The sequence below is a fragment of the Hemiscyllium ocellatum genome, chromosome 14, assembly GCF_020745735.1.
Source record: "Hemiscyllium ocellatum isolate sHemOce1 chromosome 14, sHemOce1.pat.X.cur, whole genome shotgun sequence".
Classification (NCBI taxonomy): domain Eukaryota; kingdom Metazoa; phylum Chordata; class Chondrichthyes; order Orectolobiformes; family Hemiscylliidae; genus Hemiscyllium; species Hemiscyllium ocellatum.
In genome coordinates this window covers 74,650,954-74,663,645 of record NC_083414.1, presented here as the reverse complement: position 1 = coordinate 74,663,645, position 12,692 = coordinate 74,650,954, and the positions used below count along the sequence as shown (strand labels likewise).

Below are 12,692 nucleotides of genomic sequence, written 5' to 3'. Positions count from 1 at the left end.
TCAATGGGCTGAATGGCCTGCTCCCACACTGTCGGGATCCTATGAAATGGACATTTTTTGCAAATACCCGGTTTGCTTTAGTCAACAAACTGAGATACATTTCATCCAGCATGGGAGATTAATTTACTCTTAAACCCTCCAGAACCTCCTCCCCTGTCCATGCACCAAACTTTTACCATCAGCAAAGTTCATCATAAAAAACGAAGACACCCCATTCCTTCCAACGCCCCTTGCTCTGACACCCTGTTGTGCCAACACTCCCTTGCACAAACTGCCTATTGAAGGGGCGAGGGCCTATGACACTAAATACTGTGCTGAGGCCAGGGTGTGGTATCTGGAACTCTGGCGGTAGGTGATGACAACGTACCTACCCGTTCCCTGATGCACCTTCATTCTGCAAATTAACATCTTTGTGTTTCTTATCTCTTTCCATCATTTCCTACAGACCTGAAAGCCAGCCAATTATTTTTAACTTAGCTTCCTGAACAAGCGGGGTGACCTCCGAACTCCTTGGGAAAGTGGTATTAAACAGTAAGCCATGTGACAACATGCAAGAACCTCATTTCTGGTCGACCCAAGAGTTAGTTTCCCACCATCCCCCACAGTAAGGCTTCCGATAGGGATGGGGGATTATCGATGTACCATTCAGTCACACTCTGTTCCAACTCCTGCAGTATTTCCTGGTGGAGATCAAGGAGCTCAGAGACAGCACACAGGATGACAGTGACTACTTCTCGGTCCAGCACAGGGCATGCTTCACCATCAACAGCCCCCAGGGCAACTCTTCTGAAGTCCTGTCAGAAGACAAAAGAACCCAAACTGAATGTGTAAACTCACCCAAGTTATCCCATAGCCAATAGATACAATGTAGGAAGGGTGAGACCGAAGTGGAGAATTGATGAGGAGTGATATATAGTGAGGAGAGGAATGGTTTGGTGTACAAGCTCACTGGGAGAAACTGTTCCTTTGCAGTCATATGCCCTTCCTGACTTTCATTCCCATTCAGAGTTCACTCCATTTACTGCTGCAACAACTTAAGTTGCTGAGATCAAAATTACTATTGTTATGTGAAATCTGCCCTCTGCATCAGAGAATGCTGTCAACAAGAATGTTCTGTTTTGCGTTCTCTTTGGCAATTGAACATCGCCCTCTTCCAACTTACTCCCCTGTTTCCAACCTCCTTCCCCATTCATCAGCATGCTCACTGCCAACCTTGACTTCAGCCAACAAGGCCTCACTGAAAACAGGGACAGGATAGACTGCAGAGCAGGTTCAGGAAAAGGGCAAAGGTCTTTTTCGGGTAAGGGCTCAGGTCAAGGTGCCGGGTCAAGAGTAAGGGTTGTGGAGCAATGATAATTCATTAATGGATAACATGGTGTGAGGCTAGGACTGAATGAAGGACAGGGCAGATTCAGATGTGTGGTCAGGATGATGGGTCAGGTCAGAGAAAAGGGTTCAGGTGCAGGGTGAGGGGTCACGGCAGGGTGAAGAACAGGATCAGGATCCTGGTATTGGGGCAGGATGAGGTTTCAGGGCACAGTAGAGGTTTGGGCAGCATGAAGGCCCATGATCAGGGCAAGGTGAGGGGTCAGGATCAGGGTCAGGATCAGAATCAGGGAGAGGGGTTAGGGCAGGGTAGGGTTTAGAACAATAAAGAACAAAGAAAATTACAGCACAGGAACAGGCCCTTTGGCCTTCAAAGCCTGCACCAATCCAGATCCTCGATCTAAACCTATCGTCTATTTTCCAATGGCCTGTACCTCTCTGCTCCCTGCCCATTCACATACCTGCCTAGATACATCTTAAATGACACTATCGTGCCCACCTCTACCATCTCCACTGGCTATGCATTCCGCGCACCTACCACCCTCTCCATAAAGAACTTTCCATGCATATCTCCCCTAAACTTTTCCCCTTGCACCTTGAACTCATGACCCCTAGTAATTGCTTCTTGCCATTCACCCTGTCTGTACCTCTCATGATTTTGTAGACCTCAATCAGGTCCCCCCCCAACCTCCATCTTTCTAATGAAAATAATCCCAATCTACTCAATCTCTTCTCATAGCTAGCATCCTTCATACCAGGCAACATCCTGGTGAACCTCCTCTGCACCCTCTCTAAAGCATCCACAGCCTTTCGGTAATGTGTCAGTAATACTGTACGCAGTATTCCAAATGTGGCCGAACCAAAGTCTGATACAACTGTAGGAGAAAGTGGACTGCAGATGCTGGACATTCCTGATGAAGAGCTTATGCTTGAAACGTCGACTCTCCTGCTCCTCAGATGCTGCCTGACCAGCTGTGCTTTCCCAGCACCACACATTTTATACAATTGCAACATGACCTGGTAACTCTTGTACTCAATACCCCGTCCGATGAAGGAAAACATGCCCTATGCCTTCTTGACCATTCTATCGACCTGCATTGCCACCTTCAGGGTATAATGGACCCGCACACCCAGATCTCTCTGTACATCAATTCTCTTCAGGTCTTTTTCATTTACCTTTACTGGATCTTCCAAAATGCATCACCTCACATTTGCCTGAATTTAAGTCAATCTGCCGTTTCTCTGCCCAACTCTCCAATCTACCTATATTCTGCTGCATTCTCTGACAGTCCCCTTCACTACCTGCCACTCCACCAACCTGAGTATCATCTGCAAACTTGCTAATCAGACCACCTATACCTGACTTCAAATCATTGATGTATATCACAAAACAGCAGTGGTCCCAACACAAATCACTGTGGGATACCATGGTCACAGTTCTCCATTTTGAGAAACTCCCTTCCACGAGAACATCTCTGTCTCCTGCTGCCCAGCCAGTTCTCTATCCTTTTGCATGTAGGTTTGCTCACTGAGCTGAAAGGTTCATTTCCAGATGTTTTGCTACCTCACTACAGAACATCTTCAGTGAACCTCATGCAAAACAATACTGAAAATTCCTGCTTTCTATGTTTGGGTTTCTTTGGGTTGGTGCTGTCATTTCCTGTGATGATGTTATTTCCTGTGGTGCAGTCACTTCCTGTTCCTTTTCTCAGGGGGTGGTAGATGGGGTCTAACTCAATGTGTCTGTTGATAGAGTTCCGGTTGGAATGCCATGCTTCTAGGAATTCTCGTGCATGTCTTTGTTGGGATTATCCTAGGATGGATGAGTTGTCCCAGTTAAAGTGGTGTCCTTCCTCATCCATATATAAGGATACTAGTGAGAGGGGGGTCATTTTTTTTGTGGCTAGAAAGCAGGAATTTTCAGCATTGCTTCACATGAGGCCCACTGAAGATGTTACCTAGTAAGGTAACAAAACATCTGGAAATGAACCTTTCAGCTTAGCGAGCAAACCGACATCCAAAACCTCAACCTGAGCTACAAATCTTCTCAAAACTCGCTCATTTCTCTAACCATCTAGCTAGTACACCCTGGACTTCATGTAACTTCACTTGCTCCATCAGCCTACCATGGGGAACCTTATCAAATGCTTTACTGAAGTCCATGTATATGACATCTACATCTGCTCCCTCATCAGTCAACTTTGTCACTTCCTCAAAGAATTCTATTAAGTTGTAAGATATGACCTTCCCTGCACAAAACCATATTGCCTATCACTGATAAGCCCATTTTCTTCCAAATATAACTAGATCCTATCGCTCAGTATCTTCTCCAGCAGCTTCCCTACCAGTAATGTCAGACTCACCAGTCTATAATTAACTTGATCGCTCCTGCTACACTTCTTAAACAACATTAGCAATTCTCCAGTCCTCCAGGACCTCACCTGTGTTTGAGGATGCTACAAAGATATCTGTTAAGGCCCCAGCTATTTCCTCCCACTTCCCTCAGTAAGCTGGGATAGATCCCATCTGGACCTGGGGGCTTGTCCACCTTAATGTCTTTTAGAATACACAACACTTCCTCCCACCTTATGCCAACTTGACCTAGAGTAATCAAATATCTATCCATAATCTCACCATTCGTCATATCCCTCTCCTCGGTGAATACCGACGCAAAGTACTCATTAAGAACCTCACCCATTTTCTCTGACTCCACGCAAAACTTTCCTCCTTTGTCCTTGAGTGGGTCAACACTTCCTCTAGTTACCCTCTTGCTCCTCATATGCGAATGAAAGGCTTTGGGATTTTCCTTAGCTCTGTTTGCTAAGGATATTTCATGACCCCTGTTAGTCCTCTTAATTTCTTGTCTTAGATTTGTCCTACCTTCCCGATATTCTACCAAAGCTTCATCTGTTTTCAGTTTTCTAGACCTTACGTATGCTTCCTTTCTCCTCTTAGCTCTTCTCACAATTTCACCTGGTTCCCTAATCTTGCCATTTCTATCCCTCACTTTCACAGGGACATGTCTGTCCTGCACTTTAACCAACCTCTCTTTAAAAGCCTTTCACATACCAAATGTAGTTTACCTTCAAAAGGCTGCTGCCAATCCATATTCTCCAGCTCCTGCCGAATTTTGCTATAGTAGGCCTTGCCCCAGTTTAGCACTCTTGCTTTAGGACCACTCTCATCTTTCTCCATTAGTATTCTAAAGCTAACGGAATTATGATTACTATTCCCAAAGTAATCCCCTACTGAAATTTCAAACACCTGGCTGGGCTCATTCCCCAACACCAGTATGGCCCCTTCCCGAGTTGGACTATTTACATACTGCTCAATAAAACCCTCCTGGATGCTCCTTGTAAATTCTGCTTCATCTAGACCTTGAACACTAAGTGAATCCCAGTCAATGTTGGGAAAATTAAAAACTCCTATCACCACCACCCTGTTGCTCCTACATCTTTCCATAATCCATTTACAGAGGAACCTTGATTATCTCAAAGACATGAACTGGGAGTATTTCATTTGGTTAATCAAATACCACATAGTTCAGCCAAGCATTGGAGCCTTGCAATCTTGTTTGGATAATTCGAAATTCGGATCATTGAATGCTGGATAATCAAAGTTCCATGTACACATTTCTTCCTCATGTTTGCTGTTGGGAGGCCTGTTGTACAGCCCCAACATTGTTACCACACCCCTCTTACTTCTGCGCGCTACCCATATTGCCTCACTGCTCAAGTCCTTCATAGTGCCCTCCACCAGCTGTGATGTCCTGTCTGAACAGTAATGCAACTCCTCCACCCCTTTTATCTCCCTCTCCATCCCACTTGAAGCATCTATATCCTGGGATATTTAGTTGCCAAATATGCCCTTCCCTCAACCTCTCTCAGTATTGGCAATAATATCATACTCCCAGGCATTAATCCAAGCCCTATGTTCATCTAACTTACTCACTACACTTCTTCGCATTAAAACAAATGCATCTCAGATCACCAGTTCATCATCTGCTTCCTGCCTACTCTTCCCCTTAGTCACGCTGACTTCATTATCTAGTTCCTTACAGGCTTTAGTTACAACTTCCTTCCTGTCCACTAATCTCCTCGGTAGTTTAGTGGTTTCCTCGGTAGTATAGTGGTTAGTATCCCCGCCTGTCTCACGGGAGACCGGGGTTCAATTCCCCGCCTGGGAGTCTGCGGCATTTTGTGGGCGGCATGGTGGCACAGTGGTTAGCACTGCTGCCTCACAGCGCCCGAGACCCGGGTTCAATTCCCACCTCAGGCAATTCTCTGTGTGGAGTTTGCACGTTCTCCCCGTGTCTGCGTGGGTTTCCTCCGGGTGCTCCGGTTTCCTCCCACAGTCCAAAGATGCGTGGGTCAGGAGAATTGGCCAGGCTAAATTGCCCGTAGCGTTAGGTAAGGGGTAAATGTAGGGGTATGGGTGGGTTGCGCTTCAGCGGGTCGGTGTGGACTTGTTGGGCCGAAGGGCCTGTTTCCACACTGTAAGTAATCTAATCTAATCTAATCCTCATTTGCTTCCATCCCCTGTAACATTAGTTTAAACACTCCCCAACAACGTGAGATAAAATGCCCCTTCGGACATTGGTTCCAGTCTGGCTCAGGTGTAGACCATCCAATTTGTAATAGTCCCACCTCCCCTAGAACAGTTCCAATGTCCCAAAAATCTGAACCCCCCTCTCCTGCACCATCTCTCAAGCCACGCATTCATCCTGCCTATTCTTTCATTCCTACTCTGAACAGCATGTAGCACAGGTAGCAATCCTGAGATTAAATTGGCTCCCGACTCCCTAAAGAGTGCTTGTAGGACCATATCCCATTTTTTACCCATACCATTGGTGCACCACGACAGCTGGCTGTTTACCCTCTGCCATCAGAATGTTCTGCAGCCGATCAGAGACATCCCTGACCCATGCACCTGAGAGGCAACATACCACTCAGGAGTCTCATTTTCGATCACAGAGCCGCCTATCTACTCCACTTACTATTTAATCTTCTATGACTATAGCCCTTCCACTCTTTCCTGCAGTTCTCTACATTAGAGCCAGCCACGATGCCATGAACTGCTGCCTTCCCCTGGTGAGTCATTTCCCCCAACAGTATCCAAAACAGGATACCTGTTTAAGCAGGGTGAAGGGCCATGATCAGGGTGAGGGGTCACTTGACGGGCAGAATGAAGGTCTAGAATCAGGGTGAGGGGTCAGGATCAGTGTGAGGGATCTTGATCAGAATGAAGGTTCAGGATCGGGGTGAGGGGTCAGGGTCAATGTGAGGGGTCAAGGTAAGGATCAGGGACAGGATGACCGGTCAGGACAGAGTGAGAGATCAAGACAGGGTGAGGAGTCAGGACTGGGTGAGAGGTCAGGACTGGGTGAGAGGTCAGGACTGGGTGAGAGGTCAGGATTAGGTGAGGGGTATCACATCTCACTGGGATAGTTTGCTGTAAATAAATCTCTGCTGTTCTCCGAGTCATCACAGAAGTTAAAGAGTTTTTTAAAAAATACAAAGGATTCCCCAATTTTCAGCCCCAGGTTGACAGAAAGCTCAGAAACCAGGTTGCTCTCCTTAACACAACAGATTATGATGTGGATGGACTCTAGCTCCAGGTGAGCCATTATGACTCATCGCTACATAACTGGACGAGTTAAAATTGCAACTTATACATGAAGATAGGCTAAATATGGGCCATGGGGAAGCTGGGAAAGCTGTTCAATTTTTCAGTTCATATGGTTTGCTGGGATGAGTCTTGCAACAATCAGAACTCTGCTTTTTTGGCCTTCCTTCCCCAGTACTTCCACTTGTTTTGTAGAAGACACAGCGTGACTGGCTCACGCTTATAAAAAGACTCTAATTTAATCATTGAAAGTCACAACAACTGCTGAAAAACTGTTTTTTTGTCAGGATCAAACTACTCCAAAATAAGAGAACAGAGACAGAGCTTGGAAGTACCTGATGGCTTCTCACTATCTTGTTCACAGTCGTAAGCTGTTCAGCCATCTGGGAACCAACATTTTGGCAGACAGCGGGCCTTTGTCATTTATAACTGATCACTAGTCCACAGACCAATCAGCTACTTGTTACTAGGAGAAAGTGAGGACTGCAGATGCTGGAGATCAGAGCCAAAGAGTGTGGTGCTGGAAAAGCACAGCCAATCAGGCAGCGCCTGATGTTTCAGGCATAAGCCCTTCATCAGGAATCTTTTTTATGCCTGAAACGTCGATTCTCCTGCTCCTCGGATGCTGCCTGACCGGCTGTGCTTTTCCAGCTACTCGTTACCACCTGATCTCCATTTGTATACTGCCCTCGATTCCAACTCACCTGAACTGCTATCTGTTTTAAACTGGCAACTTTGTGAACAGTATAAACAATGAGCATCAGGTTATTTGCTTTTATTAAGTGCGGTAATGCTTTGACACTCCTTGCTTTAAAAGTGAGTTATTTTCTCATCTCAGTCCATAATCAAAAACACAGAGAAATTAAAAGACGTCATTACAGAGGTTGGAAGGGCTCGGATGCACTGTGAGGAGTCGGAGCAAAGTGAGAAATGGGGGCTGGGCGAGCGATCTCGTCAGGTGCAGGAGGAATGCCTAGTGCAGCGTGAGTGATTAGGTCAGGGACATGGATCGGGGTAGGAGGTTGGCATAGGGAGAGGGGTCAGGTAGGATGGACAGGAGTGACGACCACTGATTCATGCACATTCCACCAAGGAATGTTGACAATTCAAGCTGGTACTCACTGTGTGTAGGAGCTTCAGCACACTGACGTACCTGTGAGATTCAAAGAGAATGTTACAGACTGGTACAAACTTGTAACAACTCATTACATTCAGAGTAACTTGCAGGTAAAAAAATCCCATTGACAAAAGTTTATACTCACGCTCTTTCAGAAGTTGTTATGACTTTTGCAATGTGATAGGCTTCCAGTTCAATGTTACTCTATAGGAAAGTGAATGAATATTTAGTTCCAGTGGCTACAATTCATTCCTATAAACTATAGGGTGATCACAGGGTCCAAACAATCTTCAATCTGTTCATGTGATTGTGATGATCCACAATGATGAAACTCTGTTTCCCTGTCCCTGGTTAATAAAATTATTAGCAATTTCAGATTTCAAAATTACAATTATCCAGACATTGGTAACCACTGTTGTAAGACAGCTGAGTATTCTAACCTCCTCTGCAGTTGAAATGTTTCTATAATCACTGCTGAAGGATCTGAATCAAATTCATTTGGCTATGTCTCCTTATACTCAAAAACCCAGCACATTATAATACTTTCTATGTACTCCCTCAATTCAATAGAATATCCTGAAATTCTCTGATCAAACTATCTGCCAAAATGTGCTAACTTCCAAATGTGCTATCTGCCAAAATATGCTAACTTCCTGGTCGTGCAACCCATACTTGGGGAATCTTTTCTTGTAATTTGAAACCCTTGGAATTCAAGTACCATTTAAGTCAATAATTCCTCCACTCACTCCCAGGTCAAGGTATTGTTCCTAAACTGTGAGTCCAGAACTGAACATGATGTGTCTAACCAAGGCTTGGGCCCAGCTGAATACCTTCTAGTATTCTAGATGTTAAGTTATAAAGACCAGTGTTTCATCGGCCTTTTAGGTAACTATCTGCTTCTGGTGATGTCATTTAAATGACAGTGTACTTGGAACCTCCAAACTCTTTGGACTCGCATTGCATTGAGCCTTTCACAGTTTAGAAAACCTCTTGTTCTATCTTTCATAGGACCACAGGGAGATCTCACATTTGCCATGACTTTGTCCATGCATTTTGTTCAGGGAATAACTACAGATCCTTGACGGACAACATACAATGTATGTTGCCAATTCAAAAACCTGCCCACTGTTCCTATTCCCCATCTCCTATTCTGAACCAATTCTTAAATCAGGTCAGTAACTTGTCTTCACGGCTGTCAGCTCCAACACCAGCTTTAGAGACTTTTATCAAATGCCTTCTGGAAGCTAAATAACATCCAGAGTTATTCCCTCATGCACGACATTTTCCTCAACTGGGAGAGATTTTATCTGATATTTCGGGCACGATCAATTGTCTCTGATTAACTGAAGATTTCTAATGTCTTTCAGGCACTTTTATTGTATACACGAGGCATTTCCCAATGACGGGTATCAATCCTTGGTTTTCTTCTCTTACCTTTCTTAAAGAGCAGAGCGACATGCACGATTTTTCTATTGAAAGGAATGGTTTCTGGATTAAAAGCACTTTGTAAAATTACATCTACAATGTTCTCAGATGCTTCATTTAGTACCTACAAGGTAGAATCATCTACTGTTGAAGAATGCGAACTCTTCAGTCCTGACATTTTCTTCATTCCTTCAAATTTGTTTTCATTAACTTGTGAGAGTTATCATGCTCCATCACAGTTAGATACCCCAACATGTCTAGCATGCTATGCTTCCCCTGCAAATACTGACCATCCCAGCCAGTCATACTTAACTACTGCCACACATACCTGTTCAGCCATGTCCCTATCGATCTCCTCAGACTCTGAACTGTTTCCAATCTCCTCGTCTGACACAAGCTCGTCTCCACTGGGCAAGCATGCTGTCAGCGTCTCACTCTCGACACTGCAACAAAAAGCATCACACTTAAGCTTTACAGCTTTAGATCCGACCTGCAGTTTCTCTGACAGTGGGTGCTCCCCATGCACTCCCACTAAATTGTCAAGTAGCTCCACACAAGAGGGAGGGACTAGAGATACAACACATGGACAGAGAGAGAGAGAGAGCGCGCGAGAGAGAGACAGAGACAGAGAGAGACAGAGAGAGAGAGAGAGAGAGAGAGAGAGAGAGAGAGGATAAAGGTGATAGAACTGCAATGGAGGAGTTACGAATATATAATATGCCATCACATCTGTTACTTCCACAATGATGTGAGATTTACAAATGGAGTGTAGTTATAATCCATGGCATTGAATCTTCAATATATTTTTTAAAGATCACTTTTGTGATGAAATTGAGAGATTTACATGTCTCATTTAACGCAAGTTTGGAATTTTCGAATTCTAGGTTAAACGTATGAATTTGTTAAAAAAAAACTGAAAGGACTGCAGATTCTGGAAATCAGAAATTGTTGGAGAAACTCAGCAGGGCTGGCAATGTCAAGGAGAGAAATCAGGGTTAACGTTTTGAATCCTGACTCTGCTTCAGAATATGATTTTGTCCATGTGCATAAAAATTACAATACCATAATCCTAAGTGGTAGGAAGTTGCAAGAGCTCAATGGGAATCACCCAGGAGTGTAGATAGAACTTTCCAGACTCTGGAACTTCCCTTGGTAACTCGTTTCATTTTTCATCAATGCTGGGAAGTCCTTTGAGAGAGAAGTGTGAATCAAGCCCTGAGGTACTGAGAAGTCTTTTAATGGAATAAAATGGACAAAACACCAAACCTAAAAAAAAAGAGTTGAAAGGAATTAAGTTACTGTGAAATAAGAAGTTATTAATAATCCTAGACTGGAGTGTCAGGATAAAGTGAAGTCAGGTTTGAAGCTTTCAAATCAAAAGGGAAGGAATTGAAGCTTTATCAGGGATCATATAGGAAGGAGGTTTAGTCAGGAACACCACAATAATTAGTTCGAGCAGATGAGTTGTAATGCAAGATATTTCAAGCCTATCAAGGTATTAAAAATGAAAAACATCCCTCTCTCTCAGAAATGAACTGGACCTTGCTACAGGCGTAGCATTTCTATCCTGAGAATTGGAATAAACTTTGTAACCTGGACTGGAACAAAAAAAACAACAAAGCCCTCCAAGCCTGTGCTGATCATCATGCCCTGACTCAACGATAAACAATCCTTCTGCCCTCATTTGGTCCGTATCCCTCTGTTCCCTTCCTATTCATGTTACCCCCCAGATGCCTCTTAAATGTTGTCAATGTGTCTGCTTCCACCACCTCTTCTGGCAGTACATTCCAAGCTCCTACCACTCTCTGTGTGATGAACTTCCCTTACACATCTCCCTTAAACTCACCCCCTCTCACCTTAAACCTGTGCCCCCTTGCAATTGAAACTTCAATCTTGGGAAAAAGTCTCCACCCTTTCTACGCCTCTCATAATTTTGTAGATTTCTATCAGGTCTCCTCTCACTTGCCGTCTTTTCAGTGAAAACAGTCCTAGATTTTTTTTTAACTTTCTCTCATAGCCAATGCCCTCAACACCAGGCAATATCTTGGTGAACCTTCTCTGCACTCTCTCCAAAGCTTTCATGTCCTTCTTGTAGTGTGGTGACCAAAACTGCACATAATACTCCAAATGCGGCCTAAAAAGGAAGGGTTTTATATAGCTGCAACAGGGGGGAACTGATTCTGATACAAAGCTGATGTTCTTATTCAATCTACAAAGAGTGCTTGGGTTATTTGTCCTGTGTGTTTAAGAATCTATGTTATTCAAGAATAGAGCATTTTTTGTTTGTCTTAGTCTCTGTTCATGAACTTTTGTGTTATTAGATTAAATTAATTACTTACAGTGTGGAAACAGGCCCTTCGGCCCAACAAGTCCACACCGACCCGCCAAAGCGTAACCCACCCAGACCCATTCCCCTACATTTACCCCTTCACCTAACACTACGGGCAATTTAGCATGGCCAATTCACCAAACCTGCACATTTTTGGATAGTGGGAGGAAACTGGAACACCTGGAGGAAACCCACGCAGACACGGGGAGAATGTGCAAACTCCACATAGTCAGTCGCCTGAGTCAGGAATTGAACCCGGGTCTCTGGCGCTGCGAGGCAGCAGTGCTAACCACTGTGCCACCGTGCCGCCCACGAATTATTATTCATTAGAATAAAGACTGCAATATCACAGGCTTATGTTTTAGTAAGATATAATTCTGTAACAAAAAAAATTATTCAGCGATGTTCCAGTTAGGAATCTGACTTATTCAATACTAACAACAACTGGGTGTTACCCCATAACACTTGGACCATGACAATAGGGCTCATCATCTGAAATCTTGGAGTTTGACCAGATAAAAGAAAAATACAGATGGGTGACAGTTCGGGGACAGAAAGGGAACCGGCAGGCAGTGCAGGAATCCCCTGTGGCCATTCCCCTCAACAATAAGTATACTGTTTTGGGGTGGGGGAGAGGGGGGGATGACTTACCAGGGGAAAGCAGTGGGGCACCTGCTGCTCAGAGGGAAGGGGCAAGGGGAGCAGAGCAGTAGTCGTCGGGGACTCGATAGTTAGGGGGACAGATAGGAGGTTCTGTGGGGATGAGAGAGACTCACAGTTGGAATGTTGCCTCCTGGGTGCCAGGGTCCATGATGTCTCTGATCGTGTTTTGGGGGTCCTTCTGGGGAGGGAGAGCAGCCCCAAGTGGTG

General features: G+C 44.5%; 1 protein-coding gene across 1 annotated transcript in view; it reads right to left on the bottom strand.

The window, feature by feature from the left end:
* The window catches only part of fgd5a (FYVE, RhoGEF and PH domain containing 5a), a 155,610-nt gene that overhangs the window by 103,457 nt on the left and 39,461 nt on the right, over positions 1-12,692 (bottom strand). Inside the window, exons 2-5 of the mRNA XM_060835264.1 lie at positions 9,822-9,936; positions 8,214-8,272; positions 8,074-8,104; positions 643-794 (exon numbers count right to left, since the gene is read on the bottom strand). Of these exons, the coding sequence (XP_060691247.1) occupies positions 643-794; positions 8,074-8,104; positions 8,214-8,272; positions 9,822-9,936 (357 nt within the window). The remainder of the gene's footprint in view (positions 1-642; positions 795-8,073; positions 8,105-8,213; positions 8,273-9,821; positions 9,937-12,692) is intronic.